Here is a 24334-nt window from a genome sequence, read left to right as displayed (position 1 = left end):
TTCTTAAAGTACATTTACATGGATATATTAACCTCTCGCATAATCTTATATACCAACTAATCTTCCAAAGGAAAACTACGAATATATCTCGTTTACTAAAGAGGTGCTTTCGTATGCTATAATGTTTTACCATATATATTGGAATTCAAATGGAAGTTTCTTTAACCAAATGATGATGTTACTACCTAGCTAGTTGGCGCTGTTGTTTCTTTTGACCAAATAAGTACTAATGTGTGAATAGAATATATAAATCATCTCTGTAGTGTTGTAACAAAAAAAGCCTTGTTGGAATCTCAAATCATTAGAGAAAAAGCTTGTTAAATCTCCAATTAATAAAGCCTCCCATATATTATTTTTTAATGTAATAAACTGTGAACATTTATGAGTCAAAGCGTTGATTATACATATATGCTTAATTAGGGTTATTTCTACATGATCTATATGTATTAGTCATCACAAAGAAGTGGGATGTTTGGTCCTAAACACATGCAAGCAAGCATGGCTGCGCCACGGAATTATTAACAAAGTGTTTTGGATTCATATTTACTACTAGTCTCCGACCAGCATGTCCCATGATTTCAAAAAACTCTCAATAATGTATATATATATAATTGATATTCATATGAGGATAAAAGTCTCACGGACAAAATCTATATATAAAATTTCCTATTCAACTCGTCCATTAGATAAATTAATAAGAAATTGAAATCACTGGAATTATATTATTTGTTTGTTTTATTTTTTTTAAGAAGTTCACCGAATGTTTGCCCAAAAAAAGAAATTAACTGAATAAGTTAACAGAAATGATCGAAAGAACAATTCAAAACTTTACTAACAACCAAAATCGTTATGGGTTTTGTTATCTAGTTTTTCATGGTATACATTTTAATAGGCCTATACTCGGCCCATGGACTCACTTCTCATTCTTCGTTGTGATGAAGATTTAGTTCAGTTATATAGTGAGCATTTAAGTAAGACCCTTATATCAATTCGATTATATAAAACTGCATTTACAAAAAAAAAAAATATAGAGAAAAAATCTTATTCAGAATATAAAAAAAAAACGTTTATGAAAATGCAAGATTAATATATTCATTCTTTTTTATTGGGATACATTGACAATAACAATATCACAAACTACTAACTACAAGTCTACAAACCAAATCATATTCATTTCAAATTAACAGTTTAGGCTATTCAGAAAAGTACGACCATCGGCTGCGAATTATAACAGTTATGTGACAACGAACTAGATGATCAGGACAATGTGCTTCTATGTAATTTGTGTACAAAGAGGTTAGGGAAAAGTAGAATTGGTAGAACACTAATAAACGTGTGTACCTAACCATTACATGTCCTTGGCAATGCTCTCACTAATCTTTCCATATCAACATGATTCATAAGATTATAGTATCACATTGATAAAAAAATATTTCTTTTGAGGCCTTCCAAACCATTTAGGGATCCTATATAATCTACAATTATGTTATTTGTTTCATGCTTACAGCTTATAGACCAACTTGGACGTCATTTCGCTTTTGTCTTGAAGTATGATTTTGGTCTCGTCTAAAAAATAAGCTTGAATTGTGTGAGACCCCCCAACTAATTAGACCACGAGCTTAAGAAAAAACACACAGATGGTTTACATTATTACCGAACTAAACGTGCATACCTAACCATAGGCCTTCCCTACAACACTGTCTTAAAATTATGCATTTTTAGAGAGCCTTTAAGTAAAGTATTTACGTTCAATTATACCATAAACATATGTGACACGTGTTCATTATTGAACTTAAAAGTGTAACTTGATCAACTTCAAAATCTTATTAATACGACTGAGATCGATGACACTCTGATTTCTTGTCTTCTTCACTCTCCTCCAACTAGCTCGACAAAAACCTTCGACGATGTCGTTGTTAATGGCGGCCAAATCCACTTCACTCTTAAGCTCAAACCCTTCAATTTCAGCCAGAACAGGGCAAAACCCTCGCGCAGTCAGATCGGCTTCTTATCCGACGGTGAGAATGCAGTCACGTGTTCACCGTCTGATTGAAAAGCAAGGCGCCGTGCTTATTCCCGGAGTCTACGACGCTTTATCGGCTGCTATTGTGCAGCAAACCGGTTTCTCCGCCGCGTTGATCTCCGGTTACGCTCTCTCCGCCGTTACTTTGGGAAAACCCGATTTCGGTTTGATAACGTAAGCGTACGCCGCCGCTTTAATCTCCGGTTTCTTCTTTAGTCGGAAACTTTGTCTTCTGTCATTTTAGTCGTTTTCTTTTGCCGTTTTAGACCACCGGAGATGGCAGCAACGGCGAGGGCAGTGTGTGCTGCTGCTCCAAATATTCCAATCATTGCGGATGCAGGCAAGTCCTGAATCTGGTCTCTTTAACAAAAATCATTACTTTACATAGAAAGATGTGTGATTTCTAGACTCTAGCCTAGAGTCTCTAGGTGGTCTAATTGACGTCAATGATAGTTGAATACTTTGGTCTTTGATTTGCTTAGAGATTATTGCAAATTTCATTTTAGTTGAATGGCTTGTTATTGAGCATCTCAAAACAATGATCAGATGCTGTGTCATGTTTCTCTGAGGTTGCGTTGTCAAGATTCATTCTTTGACATTGTTTCAGATACTGGCGGAGGAAATGCTCTCAATGTTCAAAGAACCATCAAGGACTTAATCGCAGCAGGTGCTGCTGGTTGCTTCCTTGAGGTATGCCTTTTTTCTTTTCATACTACAGTCTTTGGCTTCTACTGATGGTTGAATGAATCTCTAGATGATTCTCACACAGTTATATTGATGTCTTTACATGTGTTTGATTAGATTGCCATAGTTGTGGTCATTTGAGTAATTACAAAACAGCTTCTTCCGTACCCTTCACCTTGACTTGTGCTAATATTAATTGGGTTTCTTGCAGGACCAAGCATGGCCAAAGAGGTGTGGTAAGAGACATCATCTTCTTTTTCCTTCTCAGCAAAGTTAAAAGCTATTGTCAGTTGTTTTAATTGTTCTTCTCTCTAATGTTTCTGTAGGACATATGCGTGGCAAGGAGGTATTGGTTTCAATTTCCTCCTTTGCTCTCAAGATCTATAACTCTAATGTTACTGCAGTGATTTTAGTTCAGATGCAGATGATTTTACTTCTTTTCCTAATCGATTTGTGGTGATCTAAGTTATATAACCTTTGGCTCCTAACTTGGAAACAGGTCATACCTGCAGAGGAGCACGCTGCTAAAATAGCATCAGCACGAGACGCTATTGGAGATTCTGACTTTTTCCTCATTGCAAGGACTGATGCGCGTGCCCTTTCCGCTAAAACCGGACTTTCAGATGCCATTGACCGTGCTAATCTCTACATGGAGGTTACTACTAAACCATATTGTGTTAACAATACTAAAATCTAATCCACATATTTTAAGAAGGCAGAATAGTGGATAATAATGGAAGAAATGTGTAGGCTGGAGCTGATGCTTCCTTTGTTGAGGCACCAAGGGATGATGATGAGCTTAAGGAAATTGGACAGCGCACAAAAGGGTACAGAGTGTGTAACATGCTTGAAGGTGGGCGCACGCCATTGCATACGCCTGACGAGCTCAAAGAAATGGGCTTTCATTTGATAGCTCACCCACTTACCTCGCTCTATGCATCAACTCGAGCTCTTGTCGATGTTCTCAAGATTCTTAAGGAAAAGGGAACCACCAAAGATCACTTAGAAAAGATGATTACTTTCGAGGAGTTTAACAGTTTGGTGAACTTGGAATCATGGTATGAGCTCGAAACCAAGTACTCAAACCTCAGGAACGCTCTTGGCGAAACAAAGCCATGAGATTCTGACAAACTCTGGCCACAACTGATCAGCAATGTGTCACAATAATGTTATCTTCTTTCTCACGTGCTATGAAGCTGTTTGTATCATATTCAATAATTGTGATTTTGACATGTAAAAACCTCAAAATTTTCTAATTTATTAGGAGAACTTGTTCTTGTTTCTCCGACAAACCAGAGAAGCAATGTCTCTAGCAATGTTCTGAGCATCTCTTGAAATACCAGCCAAGCCTTGTCTCCCAAACCCAACACTGTACAGCCCGTTCTTCCCCTTCCAGTGACCCGGGAACTCGCGTCTCGGCATCCCATTCTCGTTGAACAAATCTCCATCATCAACCTGTGTCACATCAGAGCCATTAAAACAAGAACAGAGTTTTTATCTTCTCTGTTTCTGTGTCTGAAGTTGCAAAAATATACCTGAAGCCACTTTGAAACGCTGCTTTTGTAACCAGTTGCGAAGACAATAGAGTCTATGTGCTTGGTCTTTCCATCTACAAACTCCACTCTCTTCCCTTCTATACGCTTAATAGACGGCACAACTTGAACCTTGCCGGACTTAACCTCTCCTACGCAGCCGACGTCGATGGTAGGTGACCGACCGGTGACAAGCTTGTTCATAAACGGGCCGTTATTGGGTCTCACAAGCCCATATCTCGAAGTATTCCCAAACCTCAGCTCCGCTAGTAAGAGACACAAACGGTCAACTAATTTTACCGGGAAAAACCTGAGCAACGACATTCCTATCCGTACGATACATCTCGTCAACACGTGCACCTATACACATCAATTACAAAATTAAAGTTATTGTAAAGTTTTACTAATATAATGAAATATTTATTTTAATTTTCAGGTATGATTCATATATATAGTTACTTACGGGGCTACGAACAACGATGGAGACCTTAGCACTGCGCTTAGACAGTTCATAAGCAATCTCCATACCTGAATTCCCACATCCAACGACCAAAACATCTTTTCCGGCGAACTTATCACCGTTCTTGTATTCACTTGAGTGCAAATACTCTCCTTCAAAGCTCTCTACAAGCCCGGGAATCTCCGGGATCACACCTTCGCCGTTCTCTCCCGTCGCAGCAACCACATACTTCGCCGAGTAAAATTCTCTCGACATCTCTGCTTCGTTATCCACCTCAACGATCCATCGACCATCTTTGAAGTATGCGGACTTGACGTTCCGGTGGTACCTAGGGTTTACGTTGAAACGTGTAGCGTATTCGTCAAGGTAAGTGATGAAACCTAGCTTGGAGACGAATGTAGGAGTGTTAGAGGGGAATGGCATGTGAGGGAGTTGACAGAATTGCTTTGCGAGGTGGAGCTTGAGACGATCGTAAGACCTTGTTTTCCAGAGAGAGGCACTGCAATCTTCTCTTTCGACCACTATGTTCGGTATGTTCAAACGGTTAAGACAAGCTGATGTGGCTAAACCGGCTGGTCCTGCACCGATTATGAGAACCAGAATCTTGATTTCTTGTTTCTCCATTGTTTTTGTTGTTGTCAGTGTTGTAGTGTGATTATTAAAACGCAATGACAAAGCTGTACTTACGCTGTCAAAACTGAACAGCAATGTGTATCTATTTATATGCATGACTGAAATTTTTAACATAAATAAATAAGTTGATTGCTCCAAGTAGTGAATCATAGGATATGTTGGAAGAATCATAAATTTTCTGCTGTTTTGGCAAGTGCTTTGCTCTGTGGAAGTGGTCTTAATTAAGATCGAGTCAACACACGGTTATCAATTTAATAATTTTCCTTAATTACTCTATTAAAAAAACTTGTTAATTGCATTTAGCTTTGCCTATATATTTATTAATCGGATTCACATTCACTAAAAGTAGAGAATTAGTAATAAGTGTTGTACTTACTTACGACGACACGAGTACGGAGAAAAGTGAAGCACGGTACCTGATACTAGGGTAGGATATGATCATTACAAAGGCATAGTATTACTTAGTGCTTTACTGTCGTAATTTGTTTGTGTCTGAAATTAGAATTCTGAAATTGACAAAGGAAGCTGTTTAGTGTTAAGCACCTATGCGAAAAGAGAAAACTATACGTATTAGGTGAATCATATATTCATATTGAACAAATTAGTCGTTCACTTTGACCTAAACATTAAACATACTGTAGTTAAGAATTTAAACTCAAATGGGGAGCCGCGTAAACACCTTTTATGATACTTGACACGGTCACACCTCAGGAGTAAGCATACGATTATTGCCTTGTGGGTGAAAAGTGAAAACCATGTTATTTATTAATCTCAATTACGGGAAATATGATTTGATCAGCAATGTTATTATACAAATCAGAGGGTTATACAGTTTCTATATATACTTTTCATTTAAAATATTAACAAAATGGTTCTATGGTGTAGTGGTTAGCACTCTGGACTTTGAATCCAGCGACCTGGGTTCGACTCCCGGTAGGACCTTTATTTTTTTATTATACAAACACCCTTAAAATGAGCTCTAATTTTACTAGGTAGTAGTAACAAAGAGGTCTTAGATAGGAGTTATGAACATAGCGCCAAAAGATATTGATAGATTATGAAAGAACAACAACTCAACGGCTTCTAAGGCTTCACATACACTGATGCACACCTTAGAAAGTTACTTCGTTTATACTACTAATCACATCAACATGATGCTTCTATATACAACATATCCTATTCCTCTGTTTTAGTGAGCCGGATGAGGTACAGCGTTGTGTCCGCGATGAGCCTGAAGGATACAAGCACAGTGCACAGATGTTAAGCTCAGACAACCGCTCATCACAAGCGAATGCCTTCCTGAACATGTGTGAAGAGCAGGGAAGGTGTCGCAAACTGCTTGAACCGCTGAAGGTGTAAGGGCTGTGCATTGGCTAATATTGAGACTTCTAAGCCCTTCTTCATCGTATTTCCCTTTCTTAACTGATTTCCATGAACCCGGTTTGTTCTTTACCCCGCTTTGAGCTAGTGAGTACATCGCCCTGTCTGTTATGTTTCTGCAGTAGTATAACCCCAGTGAACACAAGTGGACACACCAGTCTGCTAGAGCTACCACACTCTCATCTGCAAAATATTACATGACAAAACTGAATTGGATTACACACTTTTAAGGATCTCAAGGTCAAGGTTTTTCTGAGTCCATCTACAACAACCTAGTTTCTAGTTTGCTAAGTTCAATGCAAATATCGAATCAAAGTGCGATACAGAGAAAAACCAACAATATTAGCTTTAGCTTCAAAGTAAAGCTTAAATATGTGAATTACCTGTAATTAGAACACAGCCACAGAGGTCAAGCGTCCTGAGATCTGGGCAGCCATAAGCTAAACTCATTACCCCTTCATCACTGATATTCTCACACCATCCCAAATTTAGTGACTGCATCTGATTGCAGTTATTCCCAATAGCCTGCACACATCAAGATGAAGAAGGTCTTCAATTCTACCACTCCTATGACCAATGAAGCAAAACCAGATTGAGAGAAAACATTAAGAGACAAAGATTAACCTCTAAGGCATTGTCAGATACAGCATTGACACATCCGCAGAGATTCAAAACTCTAAGCTTTCTGCAGAACCTGGTCAAATACGCAATAGCAGTGTCGCTGAATGAAGTGCATCCGCTAAGGTTGAGTTTTGTGAGGTCGGGGCAACCATGAGCAAGTGCATAGAGGGAACGATCAGTTAGTTTCAAACTTTTGCTGAGATCAAGCTCTTGTAGCTCACGGCAGTGATTTGCTATGGCCTCCACTGCATTGTCCTCTAGCTGTGGTTTGTCCTGCCGCAGTATTAAAGTCTGCAGCTTGGTAAACTTGGGAGCAAGAGAAAGAACCAAGCTGTTCATGTTGTTATTGCACCTAGGTAAAAAAAAAGAAAAAACATCAGAAAGTGTAACAAGATATTTAATCTGAATACACTGAAAATGACAAGAACAAGCTCCAAGTGTTTCAAACATTCAAGAGTGGTCATCTCAAACTATTCCTCTGGTTTTACCTCCTTATGCAAAGTGATCTACCATATTAAAGGGTCTCATCGAAATGTTAAGGAGCTTTCTCACTTTTTTCCATATATCTATCCTAATTACCATCAACAAATGAATGAAACGTTCCTCAAAAAAAAAAAAAAAGATTTTTACACAAAAACCAGACAATAAACCAACATAACCCTAAACCACAAGATGAAATCAAGACTCTGGAAACTCAGCTCCCACTTCAAATTCAAACACCAACACAGAGCAAAGGGTTTATTAAAGGTGAGAGAGAGAGAGAGATGTTGTTACCAAGAGAGACGGAGACGAGTGAGGCCAAGAGAGATAGCATCTCTCCAGCCACAACAAACACCAGAAGCAACAATGACATTACGGTCATCAACAAGGGAAAGGATCCTCATCAGAAGCTCCACAGGGATGTCTTTCCACTCTTTGATGGAGATTCCTTCCATCTTCATCTTAAGAAAACACTGGTCCAGTTCCATGGATGATGCTTCTTCTCCTACCATCACCATCTTTATCTTTTATAACGAAGCGGTGTCTTGATCCTATCACACCACAGAGATTATGATGAGAGAGACAGAGATAGGCAAGAGAGAGTGTAAAAATAATATCTGCCATTTACCGATTTTACAAACCTCGAAAGACGATATAAGATTTTTTAAAACCCCAAAAAAAAAGGAATTTTGAAAGTAAAGAGTACTGTGTATGAGTAAAGTTAAAAATGCAAGAAAAATACAAGCTTTCAATTTCAGAGAAACAGAACAAATACAAACTTTCAATCTCAGTGTTTGCTTTTTTTGTGGAGAACTAATAAGTATCCTCCAAATTTGTTTTTTTTTTCTAAAGTATATGAAACATAAAACTTTTCAGAAAAGAAAAAAAGATCAGAGCTTTGGACTTTAGATCATACCTTTGAATTAGTTTCTTCGTCTCTCTTTTCTCTTATGGGTTTTGTTCAGTTGTTTTTTCCTTGGAAAATATATAAATATTTATTTTCTTTGATATATTTGGTCTTTTAAACCAGAAGATAAACAAATAAAGGAAACAAATAAAGGAAAAAGAAAAGTTCCTATAAAATAAAGATAGAGGGGAAAGGCAAGGAGAAACGTGTGGGAAATAGCTTTGTGACGCGTATGCTGACACTTGTATTATAGTGACTGGCAGATAAGTTCAAAGGCTGTATTGTTTTCATTGTTTGCTTTTGAATGGATTCCAAGCAAATTACTCCCATATTTAGATTAAAACTTTTTTTTTTTTTGTCATCTATTTAAATTAAAACTTTTAACTTTAGAATTAACATAAGAAATGGTTACCTATAGTAAACAAGCGAATATTAACATAAGAAAAAGATTAAAACAAATGGTTAACTCAATTCAATTGGTAATGGTGTTATGAAGAATCCATTCTTTGAGTAATACAATTGGAGCAGGGGATGCGTGAATCAGTGAATGTGTGTGTCCAAATAGTAAAGTGGACAACTGTTTGTGTAGTCCTCTTTTGATAAAAATCGAAACCGCAACTAATGAGGTCCACTCATTCTTATATGCAATGTACAATGTTTTGGGACACCTTCCAAAGACTCTCAATTTCACAATTGGCAGGTTTTTATAAGCATATATCATATGGATTATCCGATGTATTTTATTTTGTATATATAAAACCTTTTTCTGGCAACTATATATAGAAACGCAGCTCATTTTCTTGTTATTTGTTTTTTTCTTTCTCAATCACTTTTTTTTTTAGTCATAGAAAATAGTTCACCATCCTTCAAATTATCTTATCATATTTGTTTAAATTACTCGATTATCATCTAATCATAATTTTTTCCTAAAACTTTTTTAATAAATGAAACTATAATTGGTAAGATAGACGCATATAATAATCTATAACTAACCTATGTCACATTCCAATGAACTATAAAATCTGTGGCAACATCTACTAAAATTTACAATGCACTAAAATAAATTTCTACTTATACAAATACAGTATTTCCCCCGGAAAAGAAATTACAATTTTGTTTCATTTAAATAAGTTGGTAAATTTTATATAAATACCATGCATGAGTTGGTGTGTCTTTTTTTTTTTTTGTGTGCACCGAGTCCGAGTTGGTGTGTGTGTATATATCACAATAAACAATGAAATATGTGTACGTAAAGATTATCATTTGACTCATTGTTTGATCATATTACGAACATGTCATTTGGATAGGTAGGCACGTTTTTTATAAAATGACTGACGAAGCTTGCATAAATTAGTTTTCACAGATCGTCTAGATTCAGACATGAAAACCAGGTGGATATTCTTGAGGTTGTTTCTCTACTAATTCCTTTAAACCAAGTTCTTGCTCTTCAAGATTCTTCGGTTTAACATCATATACATCGTTAAACAGCTCTGTCAATGGTTGTTTCTCCCACTTCTCCGCAGCTTGAATCGCTTGCAGAAGCTACAAACACACAATTAACAGGCTTAACTAACATAATAACTTCTACCTTAGCGTATAAAAACTTAGCGGTTTGTTTTCGGAATCTTTACCTGTTTTCTTGCGTTTGATCTTAGTTTCGATTCATCTTCCTCACTCCACCATCCGTTATCCTCAACCCATTTCCTGAATCTATTCACAGGGTTTCTCGACATTTTCCAGTACTGTATTTCATCGGCCGCTCTGTACTTAGTTGAATCATCTGATGTAGAATGATGTCCTACTCTATATGTCATCGCCTACAACAACAAAAATAATCCCAACAAAGTCTTATTACACCAAAAGTCAAAAGTTGAAAACTTTGGAGACAAAACTCTATATATGGTTTTGTCATTACCTCGATGAGAACAGGTCTCTGTTCTGTTACAGCCATTTCTCGCGCTGAGCGTACCGCACTATAAACCGCGAGTGCATCGTTACCATCAACACGGATGCTTCGTATTCCGTAAGCTTGACCTTTCACAACAATCCCATCACCTGTTACCAAACCACATTAGCTCATATATTTTTAAAACAGAGGAAGTTATATGGTGAAAATAACAAAAACAGAGGAAAAAGTGAGTTTTCATACTTCGAAACTGTTCTGAGATATGAGTACTGATAGCCCAACCGTTGTTCCGACAGATAAACACAACCGGAGCTTCCATTACGGCCGCAAAATTCAATCCGGCATGGAAATCTCCCTGAAAACCAGACCCCAAAACTATATAAGTTTCAGTTCTTGAAATGTATTTAATCCATATGAAAGATGAGAATTAAAGACTTTTCCCATCAACCTCGCTTGTTCCACCATCACCGATGAATGTAACTGCACAAGCGTTCTTCTTCTCCATTTTCAAAGAATAACCAACTCCAGCAGCTTGAGGAAGTTGCGTGCTGAAGAATCAAGATTACAAAACAGAACTCAGCAAAAAACTCTATAAAAGAGCAGAACAATGAAATGATTGATTTTTTTTTTTTCAGAGATTCGTACGCAATTGGAGAGGAGATAGTGAAGTAGTTGAGACGATTAGAGCCGTAATGAATCGGCATTTGTCTGCCTTTGCCGTAATCAGCTTTGTTCCCAAAACACTGATTTGCAAACTCCTCTAATGTAAAGCCACGCCATAGAAGCACTCCAGGCTCTCGGTACTGTACCATAATAAAAGAAATAATGAACAAACCGAACCAAGCGTGACTAATAAGAGTGTAAAACACTAAACAACGGCTTTACCTGAGGTAACACGATGTCGTCAGGACTAAGAGCAGCTGCAGAAGCGATGTTAATGGCTTCTTCTCCGACAGAAGTAAGATAAAACGAGATTCTTCCTTGACGTTGAGCTTCGTAGAAGATGTGATCCATCACTTGAAGCGTCGCCATTTGTTCATACATTCTTACCGCCAGTTTCTCCTTCACCTGTTTTTTATTTTATTTTTTTGGTTTCTGTCGGTTAGTACCAAACCAAACTCATACCAATTCTAACTTTCTTGAAAATTTTTGTACCGGAACAAAATCGTTATCGGGGATGATTCGTCCGTCTTCGTCTAGAACTCTGTAACAAGGAACCCTCCGAGAAGATGATTCCGGTATGAATTTCATCTCGGAAGTGTAACCGACTTTGCCTCCCGGAAAATCCAATTCCTGGAAAAACAATTACACGGTTTAATCAATGCGTAAATGAATGATACAGAACTATTGGGGTGTATTTAAGAATGTTCGATAAAAACAGGGGTCATAATGAAAATTATTTTTTCCAACATGGCTGCTGTGATATTAACGAAATGAGAGGAGACGTACACGTGTACTACTCAAATCAAACCAACACAAAGCCACTTGTCACTTGACATGACTTGTTCGTGCGGATGTGAACTGTTGTTGACCAGTAGTAGTACTATGGTTGGTAAAGGGGTAACTATATATGCGAGATCGCATTAAGTTCTAGAGCTTTTCTAAGATTTTTTTCCTGAACGTTCAAATCTTTGAGATTCATCTTTCGTTCATAACAAGAATACTCACCTAACTCTGCTGTTAGTTTCAGGAAAGATCTATATAACAACAAGGGAAGTCTGCGTCACCAAGAACTAATTATTTCTATGTATTTTTATATACAATTGAAATAAGTTCGTCATGACAGCTAGTCTTTATGAAAACTCCAATCACCTAATTTTTTAAAATATTCACACCTCTAAACCACGTGAAAGAAGTGTATATGATTATTAAAAAGATAAAAAAAAATAAAAAAAAAATACCTGCAGAGCTTCTTCTTGATCATCACTATGTAGAACCAACTCATCAGGCTGTTTCTCCACGGCAGTAGACTCGTGACGGAGGAGGCTAGCAACGAAGGGACTCGAAAACACCGTCGAAGGTAACTGATGAGAAGTTGTTAAAACTGGACGATGAGAGTAATCACGTTTGATGAGAATCGTCGACGTACACAGGTTATGTCTCAAGCTAGAAACAAGGTTTCTTGATCTAGCAAACCAGATCGCCATGTCTTTTTAGAAATAAAGGACAAAAGAAGAAAATGGAGAAGAGTAAAGAGTACAACAAGAAGAAGACTGAAGAAGAAGAAGAGAAACTATGTTTTTAACGATGTTATGGGCAACGGATTAGAAGGACGACATGTGCATATATTTCCTTGTCGGACTTGACATGTCATCCGTATCCATCTCTAATCTTTTTTTTTTTAATTATGTATATTATATATATATATATATATATATTTTTTAATCTTCCTCACTTATTGGGATTTTAGGTTTTTACACTAATTATAGTGGAGAAATACTATTCAAATCAAATTAAATTAAAGTGAAATATCGAGAGAAGAATTTGCAATACCTTACATAACATTACAAATCATTTAAAGATTTTTCAACAACCAAACCAAACTGTACTGTGTTTTTCTTAATGATTTTTTTGTATCTTTTTTCAAAGATAGCAAAATTGTAAAGTCATCTACTTGCGTGTCTTTCATATCTTTCTTTGAATTTTCCATGACGTCCGTGAAATAAGTAGTTTCACAAAAGATCAAGAAAAAAAAGATTTCTTATGCTATAACACGTGAAAACATTTTTCCATTTTTAAATAAGTTGAAGGTTACACCAACAATCACCAAGAAATTTATAACGATTTTATATATGTATTGTTAGATGGTGAAAGAATTGTAAGTTTCTCAAATTATGATTCATTGATTAGGTAACATCTAACCTAACCAATAATGCTTTCCTGGACCTTAACTTGCATCTACTTCCGATGAACTTGCTAGAATCTATGAAATTGTTGTTCATTAATCATAGTTTTATGTGTGTTAAACTGTTAATTATTTCCTTGTATGTATTAAGAAGGTGAAAATTGTATCATTATTGTTTGGCGATTAGAAAACCCCATGCAAATTGAATATTTCGAATAAAATGTCTTCTTCTTTATATGTGTATATTTTAAATAAAAATAAAATGTCTTCTTCTTTGTCAACTTTTTAAAAATGAAATATTAATTACAAAATGATTCTTCATCTTATGTTTTTAATCTGAACTCTAAAACAAAACCACATCTTTTTGCTAAATTATTTTCTCAAATTGAACAACATACAGTAGAACGAAACCCCATAACTCCATAAGTTCAGATCTACACGCACCCTAAAAATCAAAGTCATCAAGGCTTATCCACAGCTCATATATTACCTATCAAGCCAACTTGAATTGCCTTTTTTTTTTTGCCACCATTTTAATTTAAAGTACACGACTCGTGTAGCACGAGGGTATTTGAAATTTTTAAGCTTCGAACGATCTTATTGAAATGGTTACATGTGGGCTATTCATTGGATATAAGAAAGTATCTACGAACTTCTAGGCCATACAAATACATTACCAGAAAATGTCATATTTGATTTTTGACTGTTATATGTGCTCTGGCTCCGACTAAAACCGAGGGTCCAAGTGCAACCGGTGGAGTCCTCCCACAAATTCCAAGACATTTGAGACACTCTGCAACAAAGGAAGTGGCTAGACAGTGCTTATGACACTCCAAATGGCACCTCTTGTCCGACTTTGCATTGCCTCCCATTGTTATTAACGCCGTTAGCAGCATCGCGATCCACACCACACTCATAATATTCATCCTCATTTTCTTTTCTCTTCTTATTTTGCTTTCTTTACTATAGATTTATTATATTTATGATTGATTAAAATGTATCTATGTGTATTTATACTTCTTTCATTTAAAAGCATACTATATATAAAAAGGAAATAAATCGAACACTTGACACATATAGTACGTCTCATTTGCTAGGCTTTGATATGTTACCACATATATTTATACCTTTAGTCAAAGTTTCCTACTTTTATACTTTTATATTTACAATAATCAAAGGATTGAATATTTAGACAAAAAAAAAAGAAGAAGAATATTTAGACATACAGTACATGAAAAGATCATAAAAAATGGCTTTCATATGTAAAATGCAACTCTCTCTAAACTCCAGTGTTCTAAAAATCGGCCACGGCGGCCGCTTAGTCGCCGAAGAGACGTTTTATGGACATGGTCCGCCGCGATTTTGGTGTAGTCGGTAAAGAAAATCGGTCAAAACAGAAAACTATTTAAATTTTCATCTTTTTGTTACAAATTCAGAGATAAATGGTAGATTAGTGTTATTTGGTTAAATTACATGAAAAAATGATGGAAAGTGTGAAAGAAATAGCAAAGAAACTGAGTTAAAAAAACACAGACGACCAGCGGCTATTAGGGTTTCGATGAAGAAGATGATTTGAAGATAAAATTACGATTTTGCCCTTTTTATTTTAATGGCCAAAAAAAAAAAAATTGAATGCTTTGGGTGTCGAACCTAAGAATGCATAGTTTTATCAAGACAAAGGTACCACTAGACTATTGTAACATATAGTTATTGTACTAATATAAGTATTATATAACCTCTATATTAAGAAAACCATAAAATGTTATTAACGCCTAGTCGTCGACTAATCTCCGTCTAGACCGTGTAGTTGCTAGGCGCTACTTCACCGCCCAACGGGCGCCTAGCGCTTTTTATAACATTGCTAAACTCCATAGGAAAGAAACTCAATAAATCTCTCGGGGTTAATTAGCAAAATTTCAGTTCATTGCAAGTATCATGATCTACAAGAACTGTACTCACTAGCTCAAAACATTTCCTCAATGTATCCCAAAAACACTGGATACATCTTCTTCTTTTTACTTAGACTAGACGCCACTAACTCAAAATCAGACTATACAATAGAAATATATATAGTCCCACATCGGAGCTTTGGCTTTTTAAGCTGATGTATAAATAACACTAAAAAGTCAACAAGTTGTTGTGTTCGTAGAAAGGAGAGATGGTTGGCATCTCCTCTGACAGAGACGGGATTTGGACCTTCGGGTTCTTTTGAACACATCCGGTTAAGGCTCTCCACTTTCGTGGTGGATCTAACCCAATTTTTTTTGGGGCTTTTTTGTAAGTCTTTCTAGTTATTTTTTATTGGGCCTCTCTCTCTCTACTAAACTTCATTCTAATTACTACTAATACAAAATCCAGAGTTATGATTAGGAACAACATCTTCAAATGTAGACACAACATCTCAAAGTCAATAATACTCTGTGTTTTTTTATTATACTAAAAAAAAAAAATCAAGAGACGTAGAAACTATATACACAGGCGTAAACGAGAAGCACGTTGAAGGAGATTGGTAAATAGAAGATTCCCCTAGAAATAAGCAAAGAAGTGAATAATAAAGTAATGAAACACGCATCTTATATTGTCTTCTAGTACTACTAAACACGCTTAATTATATAAATATCGATTATCCTACTTTTCACAAAACATGAAAAGACTCAAAAATATAAAAGCCAACGCTCCTAAAAAGACAGAACCATGGTCCATATATCTCACCAAGTTGTTAAAAACTCTTTTATTGTATATTGTCAACCAATCTTAACTACTGTATAATCGTGAAACAAAAACATTAATACTAGTCTTAAGTGGTGAGCATGCACGAACATGAATTAAATTAAGATTGACGAGAGTACTAATTAAATGGCCCTTAAAAATCAATGATAACAATTATTACTAAAGAAAAAATTAGATGATTTTTATGTGGCAAAAAACAAAAAAAGAGGAAGACTTATTGGGCAAAGGATGATCTTATAGATTCTAGAAGCACTTGACTTTATAACAAAGTGTAAACAATATAATCCGTAAACACTTGCTCAAATCCGCTACGATCAGCCAAAAAAATATCATATATTACAAAACTCCCCGTATTGACAGCAACTATAACAACAACACACATCCTCATCACATACTATTAAATAGGGGACTATTATAACCACTCTGAGAACAACGTGACGTTCAAACTTAAACCCCCCAATATCTTTTCGAGATATTTACTATAAGTATATGCTACAGAACAGGTCATATCAAGATATCCTTTTTTTCTTCTGTTTTGTTATAAAACTATTGCTTTTGTTTCTGAGTTTTTTAAAAATAAAAATCGAATCACGATGTTAGATCCTTCTTCAGCTAAATCCTGCAATACTAGTAGCCATTTGTGTTTTCCAAGTATTCCTAATGACGACCACTCAGATTCCGGCGTCTGTTCGCCTACTCTGTGGAGAAACAGTCCTCCGAGGAGTCCTTTTCACCGGCCGGAAGATTACTGGAGCCTTTCTCCTGATTCCAAAGCACAGGCTATTGCTCGTGGTCAAAGGGAGCTTATGGATATCGTTAGTAAGATGCCCGAGTCGTGTTACGAGCTTTCGCTGAAGGATCTTGTTGAAGTGAAGGTGAGCCAAGAGAATGAACGGAAAGTGTTCGATGAATTGCCTAAGAGAATAGATAAGCCGAGTAAAGTTGTGAAGAAGATGAAGAGTGATAAACGGATTGATCCGAATCGGTCTGGAGGAGGAGATAATGGTGGGTTTCTTCTCAAAATGATGTTTCCGGTTAGCTTAGGATCTAATACGACAAATACGAAGAAGAAGAAGAAGACGAAGAAGAAGAAGGGGCAGGATACGATTAAGGATTCTCAGGTTTCACCGAGACCTTCTATCTCTGATGAGCCTGTGAGAGCAGAGGATAAAGAGTGGTGGAATAAAATGTCTGAAGCGAGCACTAAGAGGAGCGGTAGTAGCAGTAGCAACAGCAGTATTAGGAGCCGAAGCAGCCTAAGGTATGTCTTTTCAAACTCAGAAATGAAATAGTTTTCATCTTTCATACTTCTTGGTTTTGCTTTGCTAATCAGATAATTTGATGAAAATTTCCTAGTTGTTCAAGTCTTTATACATCGGTTCATTGTGTTTGCTCTATGTGAAATTTAGATCATTTTAAATCTTGATTACTATCCTCCTCGAGAGTTACTCTCGTGTAAAAGAAAATTTCTGTTTGCTGATAAAAGAAAAATCGACTTTTAATTGCTGTCATTGTGGTTAAGCGAACTGTTTTTGTTTTGTGATGCTTTTTTTTGTTTGTCTCTTCATCACGTGAAAGTTTTAACGATCATGTTGGTTGTATGAAAATGTTGTTGTCAAGTGGAAGACCTCTTGACAAAGATTGTAAATGCTGATGGAAAGCTCATTATCTTTCATGTTACTCATGAATCTCTGCTGATTATAGTATAATTCTACTATAGTTGAGAATTGAGATGCATGACTATTTGTCTGAATGATACTTAGTCACATTGAAACTTTTGGTGTTTTTTTTTGATGTGAAAGTGTTTTGATGCAGGGATAAAAAACGTAGCTGCTTGCCTTTTCTCTGGAAGATACATTCAAGAGACTGAGACAAAGCTTCTTTGGCTTAAGAACCAGAGCTAGATTACACAACACTCGAGTTTGTGTTTGCAGTCTATAAAATCTTGGGAGGGAATGGTTTAGAGAACGAACAGGACACGAAGATTATCACTTTCCTGATAATTTATTCCTATTTTATTTTTTTGCTTCTGTAAGCCTATGCATCGAAGTTTTAGTAATGTAAATAGAGATTAATGTGCACTGATTAGTCTTCAACTCTGTGATTTTGAATTCGAATGTATAGTGTATAGCTTTTGTGTTTAGGATCTACTTGATTCTTTTTACCTTTACTTATCAAAAAGCCTAGTAAAGCTACATACAATAATCTTTGCCTTAAAAGCAGCGTCACTTGTTTATTTTGGTTTCAAAGAGAAAAAGCTGATGTGAACTAATTGGTACCAAGAATGGTCCCATTGTGGACTTGTGAGTCGGAAGAATATTTGTTTTGGAGTTTGCTGTTCTGTCCAAACGCGCGTCTTGGCAAACGCGTTTTATAGCGTTTCGGGATTGTAAGAAAAGTCAACAATGAAATCAATTTGGGTTTTGATACTTATGAAATTTCTTGGTATATAGTTTCTATTCGCTAATGATCATTACTTAGGACCTAAAACTTTATTATATAATAATGAAAAGAATAATTAAGACTCTCTTTATTTTATTTCATCGTCACCGACTGTTAGTTTAGCATATAGTAAGACAAAAGCCAAAACACAAAAGACTTTATTGCATCTGGCAAAAATAATAGAAGATCAAAGAGAAGTCGAAGTTGATTTATGGACGGCTAAGGCTGATGATGACCTGACATAAAACTCCGATCGTGTTCGAATACAAGTTTTGATTTTTCAGAGAACCCTTATAACTGTATCGTCTTCTCGATCTTGATACGCACAAATCTTCACTCGGCTTATCATCTGTTCTCAAGTTTAGAGTCTATAGACAGGTTAAAAAGTCTTTGCTTTTGTTTTGGTTCAATTATGATTTCTGTTATGTTGTGTTCTCTTCTTTCTTGTTCTTCAATTGCATACACATTATGTGTTTTATTCTTGTCGATATTTTGATTCATACTTCGTAATTGACTAATTGTTGTGTCCGTTTGTATCCAGGTTACTGGATTTGGTAATTTGCTAGCTTAATCTGACATGTCATGTGTATCTTGAGATTGAATTATCTTCTTTTATGGGTTTGTTTTATAATTGAATGCTTCTGTGTTCGTGATCTGGTCTAATTACAAGCTGGTTTGTGAATTGTGATAGCCAATTGTTTTGTTTTCAGAGTGTGATCCCAGTTTTTCAGATTAAGTGTTTGATCATTTTTTGCTTGTTCTATCTGTCATTAAGAGGTTATGTAAGTGTGTTTCGACCTGTGTTTATACTTGTAGGAAACTTGGAACTTTTAGGATTTGATTGAAAAGCGATCTTTCAATGGCGAATAACGCGGCTGCTTGTGCTGAGAGGGCTACAAATGATATGCTGATTGGTCCTGATTGGGCTATCAACATTGAACTCTGTGACATTATCAACATGGAACCTAGGTAAAGTTCTTCAGCACCGTTTTTGAATTACTGATATCTGATTGAGTCTAGGCTAGGATGCTTAAAGTATCGACCTTGTTTTGTTTTTGTAGTCAAGCAAAGGAAGCAGTGAAGGTGCTTAAGAAACGATTAGGAAGTAAAAATTCTAAAGTGCAGATTCTTGCCCTTTATGTGAGTTATTTTTTTAACTCATTGTTGGATACAATGCTTTGTTTTGGTTTTGTTTATCGTACTGAACTTCTCATTCGTGAATGCTCGGGGATTGGCTCAGGCTTTGGAAACTCTGAGTAAGAATTGTGGCGAGAGTGTGTACCAGCTCATTGTTGACCGTGATATTTTGCCTGATATGGTCAAAATAGTCAAGAAAAAGGTTTTCTACTTACCATCTCTCATCTGTTTGTTATATATCAATTCTATTATCGAATCTGCTTAACCTGGAAATTTATCAACTAACTTATGCAGCCGGACCTGTCTGTGAGGGAAAAGATACTAAGCTTATTAGATACATGGCAAGAGGCTTTTGGTGGAAGCGGCGGAAGATTCCCTCAGTATTACAATGCTTATAATGAACTCAGGGTATGACACTTGAGCCTTTATGTATATATTAATACTATAAATCAAATTTTTGATAATCGTTTTGTCTTTTGAACACTTTAGTCTGCTGGAATTGAATTCCCACCTCGAACCGAGAGCAGTGTACCGTTTTTTACTCCACCTCAGACTCAGCCAATTATTGCTCAGGCCGCTGCATCAGATGAAGACGCTGCTATTCAAGCCTCTTTACAAAGTGATGATGCTTCTGCACTCAGGTACGCTCTTTTTGTTGAATATCCTGTTTGACGTTCTCATTCCATCATATCATTTTTTTGTGTGCTAAACTTGTCTTTAAACGAGTATTCCGTGTCTCAAACATGTTATAGACTTTAGTATCTTGACTTTTCAGCATGGAAGAGATTCAAAGCGCTCAGGGATCAGTTGATGTTTTGACAGACATGCTTGGGGCTCTTGATCCAAGTCATCCAGAGGTATAAAAATATTAGTATATTACATAATATAATTAAATGGCTCTGTTGTTTGATCTGATTTGTCACACTCACTGTTCTAAATGATGTGACAGGGTATAAACGAAGAACTTATAGTTGATTTGGTTGAGCAATGCCGTACTTATCAAAGACGTGTAATGACTCTGGTGAACACCACTTCGTAAGGATTTGTTTGTTTTCTCCTTCATCCTCTTGTTGTTTCTTCCATTTGATAGATTTTGTTAATGGTGAAAGAGACTCTTTTTTCCAGAGATGAGGCACTTATGTGTCAAGGATTGGCGCTGAACGACAATTTGCAGCGTGTTCTTCAGCACCATGATGATAAGGCAAAGGGAAACTCTGTTCCTGTAACAGCTCCCACTCCAATTCCGCTTGTTAGCATCAATCATGATGACGATGATGAGTCAGATGATGATTTCTCTCAGTTAGCTCATAGGTAATGCCCATTCCTTGCGCATTTTAGTTGAACCCCAATACTTGGATTGCTAAAATTCATTGCACTCATCTCTGCAGGTCGAAAAGAGAAAATGCACGAGGGACTGGACAAGGGAATTTCAACCCTATTCTTCCTCCCCCACCATCTTCTATGAGGCCAGTACACGTTAATTCTGGTGCTATGGACTTCCTCAGTGGTGATGTCTACAAACCTCAAGGAACCTCAGAGAGTGTAAAGCCTCCGAGTACTTCCCAATCATCGCACCTGGACTCTTCCGCTCCTGTTTTCGATGATCCAGTTCCCCAGAGAAAATCCCCTGAGCAAGCTATGTTCACCAAACCAGTTTATGACCAAACTGAGCAATTGCCTCCTGCTCCATGGGATACTCAGGAACCCAGGAAGTATCCACCGTCAATGTCTGCTAGAACCAATAAGAGGCAAGAAGAATACTTCCAGTCTACTGTTCCCCAACAGTCAAGCAGTGGCTCTGAATCTTCATACGATGATCTTGTGGGACAATCCCGGAATCTCTCTCTGAATCCAACAGCCTCTGCTGCTGCTGTTACACCACCAAAGAAAGATGATAAACCAGAGGATATCCTTTTCAAAGACCTGATTGAGTTTGCAAAAACCAGGACATCATCATCTTCTTCCTCCAAACCCAACAATCAGAACAACAAACCGTTTTGAGACAGAGTTTGCAGTTGTTGCTTTAGTACCAACTACTCTTTACTATTCTTTTTCTCTTCTTCATTTGTGTTTTGTGTTTTCCTTTGATTGAACATGGATGATAAATACCGTGTTTCTTTTTAATCAAATAAATAATAGTGCATATAGAGAGATCTGTTACTGGATAGAAATGTCAAAATTTTATTTAACGTAAATCACAATTGATACAAGTAAAATTCTCTGGTTCTGACAAGTGACAACACATGAAAGCAGAATTGTACAAAGATTCTGAGGCTTCTCTGTATAATCTAAATATTTATGGAAAGTAACAGAAACAAAACAAAAAAAAACTCCTACCAACAAGCTCTTTGACCAAGTATTAGTTCCTCGAAGCAAGTCTAGAAAAGTATAGAACTATAGATCTTACAAAGATCAATCCCATGGGAGAGAGCCAGGAAAAGGAGATGAACCGCAGTACTTGAACAATCCTGCGATTTCAGGGCAGCCACTAGGGTAAGGTATAGTCCTGTGGAAAGGGTCACGCTTCAGCTTCTTACGCCAAAGTGAACCAACACACCCGTATGGATCTTCTTGAAACTGAGATCTAACCATAGCTTCGCCTTTAAGAGCACCTTCCTTGGATGATAGAGAAGCCGGAGTTCCTAAGTAGAAGAATCTTGATTCCGGAAATCCCATTGCTGAACGATGCAAATGTGCAAATCTCTCCTCCTTAAAATCATAACTTACTACCTGATCCAAGCATGAAGGACACACTAATATCACAAGAATGAAAAAACTTTGGCTTACTTAAGAGCGAGAAATTGGGAAGCTAAAGGCTTTACTGTTATGTTATGTGGGTAAGACCCTGTGAGCTCTCTGAATCGACAAACACTAAAGAGAAGATTCTCAAAGCTGTCTCTGGCATGTTCTTCCGTCAATGCCCTCGACCTCACTTCATCCTTGCCTGTAACAATCAACCACATTTCACCATCAAGTTAAGAAAGTGCAGAAACTACCATAGCTGTTCAAACTAATGAGACTCACCAAACCATCCTTTAGATTCAGCGACAGCCCAATAACTCTGAGCTTCACTACGAGGTCCTGCATCTTTACGAGTCTCTCCTCCACTGAATAAAAGCAAAGAGTCATCATCTTTCCCTGCAGCTTCAACACCTTCTTGTATATGACTCAAGAACGTTGCAGCCTGACCAGGATTCTTCTGATAAGACTCCAAGAACCATGAATCCTCCTTATCAACTTTACCGCAATTACTACTGGTATAAACTGAATGTCCAGCCACCATCACAAGGTTCTTCAGATTAACAAATGGATAATCATCGCCATCCAAATCCTTCTTCTTATAATAATTAACCGTTGAACCAATATGTCTCTCGTAAACTGACGATACAAGTATCAGAACAGTGATCCCAAACGAGACGCAAACAATGAAAACGAGAACAGGATGCAGTTTGAACATGTGGTGAAGACGATTCCCGAGAGATTTGATCATTTTGGCAAACGAATTCTTAGGCTTTCTAGATTTTCTGATGGTTCCTGATTCTAAATCGAAATCACCACTACTTCTAGAGTACGCATGAAATGCCTTACTCGATCCAAAGGGATAACTTTTCATGATACGACCAAATCCAGAGCTCCACCCCAACAATGTGGCAGATTAAGCATACCCAGATCAGATTTTGCGAGACTTACTCGTGGGATCATCAAAAAGTATGTATCTCTTCAGCCGGAATATAACAAAAAGACTCAGACTTTGATCGAACCCAGATCGTTGACTAAATCTCGAAGACCATTAACGAAAAATTCGAGCAAACCCCAGGTGAAAATTTTCCAGAAATGAGACAGAGGAATCAACGGAAGAAAAAAATTAAAAAAAAAACTCACCGGATTTATAACAGATTCGCTTTCAAAATCCGTTGACCAAGAGTGTGCTCGACGGATTTGTTTGTCGAACACAAAGATCAAAGGTTTTTAAGAACCATTGACGACGATTTGGAACAGTAATAAGAAGCTTCGGAAAGATGTCTTTGTTTTCAACGTGAGCGAGGAGGAAGAGCATTGGGAGTTAGATCGTTGAGTATTGGATCCTGGACGTTTCTTTTTTTAAAAGCCCAGATCCACATCTTTGGTCCATGTTATTGAAGTAATAATACTTGGGTTTATTTTTCATCAATTTCCTTAATTACATTATAAAAATAAAAGAAAATTTGCGAATCAATAATTCAATATCATGCTTCATCACTTTTTTTTTTTGTCTTTCTGGTATGACATTCACATTACTTCACAAAAAACCTTAACAATATTAATTCGTACAAATCTCCATGTTGCAATATTAAACCCATCGTATACTAATTAACTTATCTCATGAATGACAGATATACATCATACACTCACAAAGGTCAATATGGCAATGTCATTACTTTGTTTTTTTTTTCTTCCTCAATACTAGAGATTCTTTTCATTGTCATATTTTTCTTGAGTTTTGTCAATTTCATTTATATATTAAATTTTGATTAAGATGCGTAAATATTGTAATACATGAAGAGCTTTCTGATG

General features: G+C 36.6%; 8 protein-coding genes and 2 non-coding genes across 11 annotated transcripts; 5 read left to right on the top strand and 5 right to left on the bottom strand.

Moving 5' to 3' along the window:
• Positions 1-1823: 1823 nt before the first annotated feature.
• Positions 1824-3985, top strand: LOC17900044 (carboxyvinyl-carboxyphosphonate phosphorylmutase, chloroplastic). Its single transcript, XM_006305222.2, has 7 exons — positions 1824-2197; positions 2290-2363; positions 2631-2713; positions 2919-2943; positions 3034-3053; positions 3207-3362; positions 3458-3985. Exons 1-7 carry the CDS (start codon positions 1908-1910, stop codon positions 3824-3826), a joined length of 1017 nt encoding a protein of 338 aa, XP_006305284.1. The 5' UTR covers positions 1824-1907; the 3' UTR covers positions 3827-3985.
• Positions 3967-5323, bottom strand: LOC17898965 (probable indole-3-pyruvate monooxygenase YUCCA11). Its single transcript, XM_006304889.2, has 3 exons — positions 4703-5323; positions 4243-4599; positions 3967-4162 (listed from the first exon to the last, which is right to left on the bottom strand). The coding sequence occupies exons 1-3, from the start codon at positions 5321-5323 to the stop codon at positions 3968-3970; spliced, it is 1173 nt and encodes a 390-aa protein (XP_006304951.1). The 3' UTR covers position 3967.
• Positions 5324-6202: 879 nt separating this feature from the next.
• TRNAQ-UUG lies at positions 6203-6274 on the top strand. Its single transcript has one exon. It is a non-coding gene; the product is annotated as a tRNA-Gln (tRNA).
• A 25-nt stretch (positions 6275-6299) lies between these two features.
• Positions 6300-8825, bottom strand: LOC17900565 (F-box protein SKP2A). Of its 2 annotated transcripts, none has more exons than XM_006305101.2 (5): positions 8730-8825; positions 8108-8364; positions 7337-7685; positions 7096-7237; positions 6300-6895 (listed from the first exon to the last, which is right to left on the bottom strand). In XM_006305101.2, exons 2-5 carry the CDS (start codon positions 8329-8331, stop codon positions 6522-6524), a joined length of 1089 nt encoding a protein of 362 aa, XP_006305163.1. In that variant the 5' UTR covers positions 8332-8364; positions 8730-8825; the 3' UTR covers positions 6300-6521. The 2 variants fall into 2 exon arrangements, with proteins under 2 accessions (XP_006305163.1, XP_023644769.1); XM_023789001.1 differs by lacking the exon at positions 8730-8825 and adding an exon at positions 8455-8666.
• Positions 8826-9948: 1123 nt separating this feature from the next.
• Positions 9949-12885, bottom strand: LOC17896714 (2-oxoisovalerate dehydrogenase subunit alpha 1, mitochondrial). The gene is made up of 9 exons (XM_006307338.2): positions 12528-12885; positions 11782-11919; positions 11512-11694; positions 11272-11429; positions 11075-11174; positions 10870-10981; positions 10636-10775; positions 10352-10537; positions 9949-10262 (listed from the first exon to the last, which is right to left on the bottom strand). Exons 1-9 carry the CDS (start codon positions 12771-12773, stop codon positions 10095-10097), a joined length of 1431 nt encoding a protein of 476 aa, XP_006307400.1. The 5' UTR covers positions 12774-12885; the 3' UTR covers positions 9949-10094.
• A 1209-nt stretch (positions 12886-14094) lies between these two features.
• On the bottom strand, positions 14095-14497 carry LOC17896800. Its single transcript, XM_006305960.2, has one exon. It carries the CDS (start codon positions 14401-14403, stop codon positions 14158-14160), a length of 246 nt encoding a protein of 81 aa, XP_006306022.1. The 5' UTR covers positions 14404-14497; the 3' UTR covers positions 14095-14157.
• A 1113-nt stretch (positions 14498-15610) lies between these two features.
• Positions 15611-15736, top strand: LOC111828836. Its single transcript, XR_002832596.1, has one exon. It is a non-coding gene; the product is annotated as a U6atac minor spliceosomal RNA (small nuclear RNA).
• An 896-nt stretch (positions 15737-16632) lies between these two features.
• LOC17898447 lies at positions 16633-18420 on the top strand. The gene is made up of 2 exons (XM_006305465.2): positions 16633-17462; positions 18017-18420. The coding sequence occupies exons 1-2, from the start codon at positions 16795-16797 to the stop codon at positions 18069-18071; spliced, it is 723 nt and encodes a 240-aa protein (XP_006305527.2). The 5' UTR covers positions 16633-16794; the 3' UTR covers positions 18072-18420.
• A 394-nt stretch (positions 18421-18814) lies between these two features.
• Positions 18815-21931, top strand: LOC17899278 (TOM1-like protein 3). The gene is made up of 10 exons (XM_006304532.2): positions 18815-19021; positions 19460-19612; positions 19705-19783; positions 19884-19982; positions 20075-20188; positions 20270-20421; positions 20556-20637; positions 20730-20815; positions 20906-21091; positions 21169-21931. The coding sequence occupies exons 2-10, from the start codon at positions 19503-19505 to the stop codon at positions 21779-21781; spliced, it is 1521 nt and encodes a 506-aa protein (XP_006304594.1). The 5' UTR covers positions 18815-19021; positions 19460-19502; the 3' UTR covers positions 21782-21931.
• A 20-nt stretch (positions 21932-21951) lies between these two features.
• LOC17900368 (uncharacterized protein C57A10.07) lies at positions 21952-23821 on the bottom strand. Its single transcript, XM_006304553.2, has 3 exons — positions 22805-23821; positions 22603-22724; positions 21952-22510 (listed from the first exon to the last, which is right to left on the bottom strand). Exons 1-3 carry the CDS (start codon positions 23391-23393, stop codon positions 22193-22195), a joined length of 1029 nt encoding a protein of 342 aa, XP_006304615.1. The 5' UTR covers positions 23394-23821; the 3' UTR covers positions 21952-22192.
• Positions 23822-24334: the final 513 nt, after the last annotated feature.

Source organism: Capsella rubella, unplaced genomic scaffold (assembly GCF_000375325.1).
Source record: "Capsella rubella cultivar Monte Gargano unplaced genomic scaffold, Caprub1_0 scaffold_1, whole genome shotgun sequence".
Classification (NCBI taxonomy): domain Eukaryota; kingdom Viridiplantae; phylum Streptophyta; class Magnoliopsida; order Brassicales; family Brassicaceae; genus Capsella; species Capsella rubella.
This window is presented reverse-complemented; position numbering and strand designations above follow the sequence as displayed.

Coding starts and splice junctions, on each gene's coding strand:
- LOC17900044 (XM_006305222.2), top strand. CDS start 1,908: ATGTCGTTGTTAATGGCGGCCAAATCCACTTCACTCTTAAGCTCAAAC. Junction 2,944..3,033: donor AGCATGGCCAAAGAGGTGTG/GTAAGAGACATC, acceptor ATGTTTCTGTAG/GACATATGCGTGGCAAGGAG. Junction 3,363..3,457: donor GTGCTAATCTCTACATGGAG/GTTACTACTAAA, acceptor AGAAATGTGTAG/GCTGGAGCTGATGCTTCCTT.
- LOC17898965 (XM_006304889.2), bottom strand. CDS start 5,323: ATGGAGAAACAAGAAATCAAGATTCTGGTTCTCATAATCGGTGCAGGA. Junction 4,600..4,702: donor CCATCGTTGTTCGTAGCCCC/GTAAGTAACTAT, acceptor TGATGTGTATAG/GTGCACGTGTTGACGAGATG. Junction 4,163..4,242: donor GCGTTTCAAAGTGGCTTCAG/GTATATTTTTGC, acceptor GATGTGACACAG/GTTGATGATGGAGATTTGTT.
- LOC17900565 (XM_006305101.2), bottom strand. CDS start 8,331: ATGGTGATGGTAGGAGAAGAAGCATCATCCATGGAACTGGACCAGTGT. Junction 7,686..8,107: donor ACTCGTCTCCGTCTCTCTTG/GTAACAACATCT, acceptor TTTTTTACCTAG/GTGCAATAACAACATGAACA. Junction 6,896..7,095: donor TGGCTGTGTTCTAATTACAG/GTAATTCACATA, acceptor AATATTTTGCAG/ATGAGAGTGTGGTAGCTCTA.
- LOC17896714 (XM_006307338.2), bottom strand. CDS start 12,773: ATGGCGATCTGGTTTGCTAGATCAAGAAACCTTGTTTCTAGCTTGAGA. Junction 11,695..11,781: donor CCGATAACGATTTTGTTCCG/GTACAAAAATTT, acceptor AATAAAAAACAG/GTGAAGGAGAAACTGGCGGT. Junction 10,982..11,074: donor GTGATGGTGGAACAAGCGAG/GTTGATGGGAAA, acceptor TCTGGTTTTCAG/GGAGATTTCCATGCCGGATT.
- LOC17896800 (XM_006305960.2), bottom strand. CDS start 14,403: ATGAGGATGAATATTATGAGTGTGGTGTGGATCGCGATGCTGCTAACG.
- LOC17898447 (XM_006305465.2), top strand. CDS start 16,795: ATGTTAGATCCTTCTTCAGCTAAATCCTGCAATACTAGTAGCCATTTG. Junction 17,463..18,016: donor AGGAGCCGAAGCAGCCTAAG/GTATGTCTTTTC, acceptor GTTTTGATGCAG/GGATAAAAAACGTAGCTGCT.
- LOC17899278 (XM_006304532.2), top strand. CDS start 19,503: ATGGCGAATAACGCGGCTGCTTGTGCTGAGAGGGCTACAAATGATATG. Junction 19,613..19,704: donor ATTATCAACATGGAACCTAG/GTAAAGTTCTTC, acceptor TTGTTTTTGTAG/TCAAGCAAAGGAAGCAGTGA. Junction 19,983..20,074: donor TCAAAATAGTCAAGAAAAAG/GTTTTCTACTTA, acceptor TAACTTATGCAG/CCGGACCTGTCTGTGAGGGA.
- LOC17900368 (XM_006304553.2), bottom strand. CDS start 23,393: ATGAAAAGTTATCCCTTTGGATCGAGTAAGGCATTTCATGCGTACTCT. Junction 22,725..22,804: donor TGAATCTAAAGGATGGTTTG/GTGAGTCTCATT, acceptor TGATTGTTACAG/GCAAGGATGAAGTGAGGTCG. Junction 22,511..22,602: donor CTTACCCACATAACATAACA/GTAAAGCCTTTA, acceptor TGCTTGGATCAG/GTAGTAAGTTATGATTTTAA.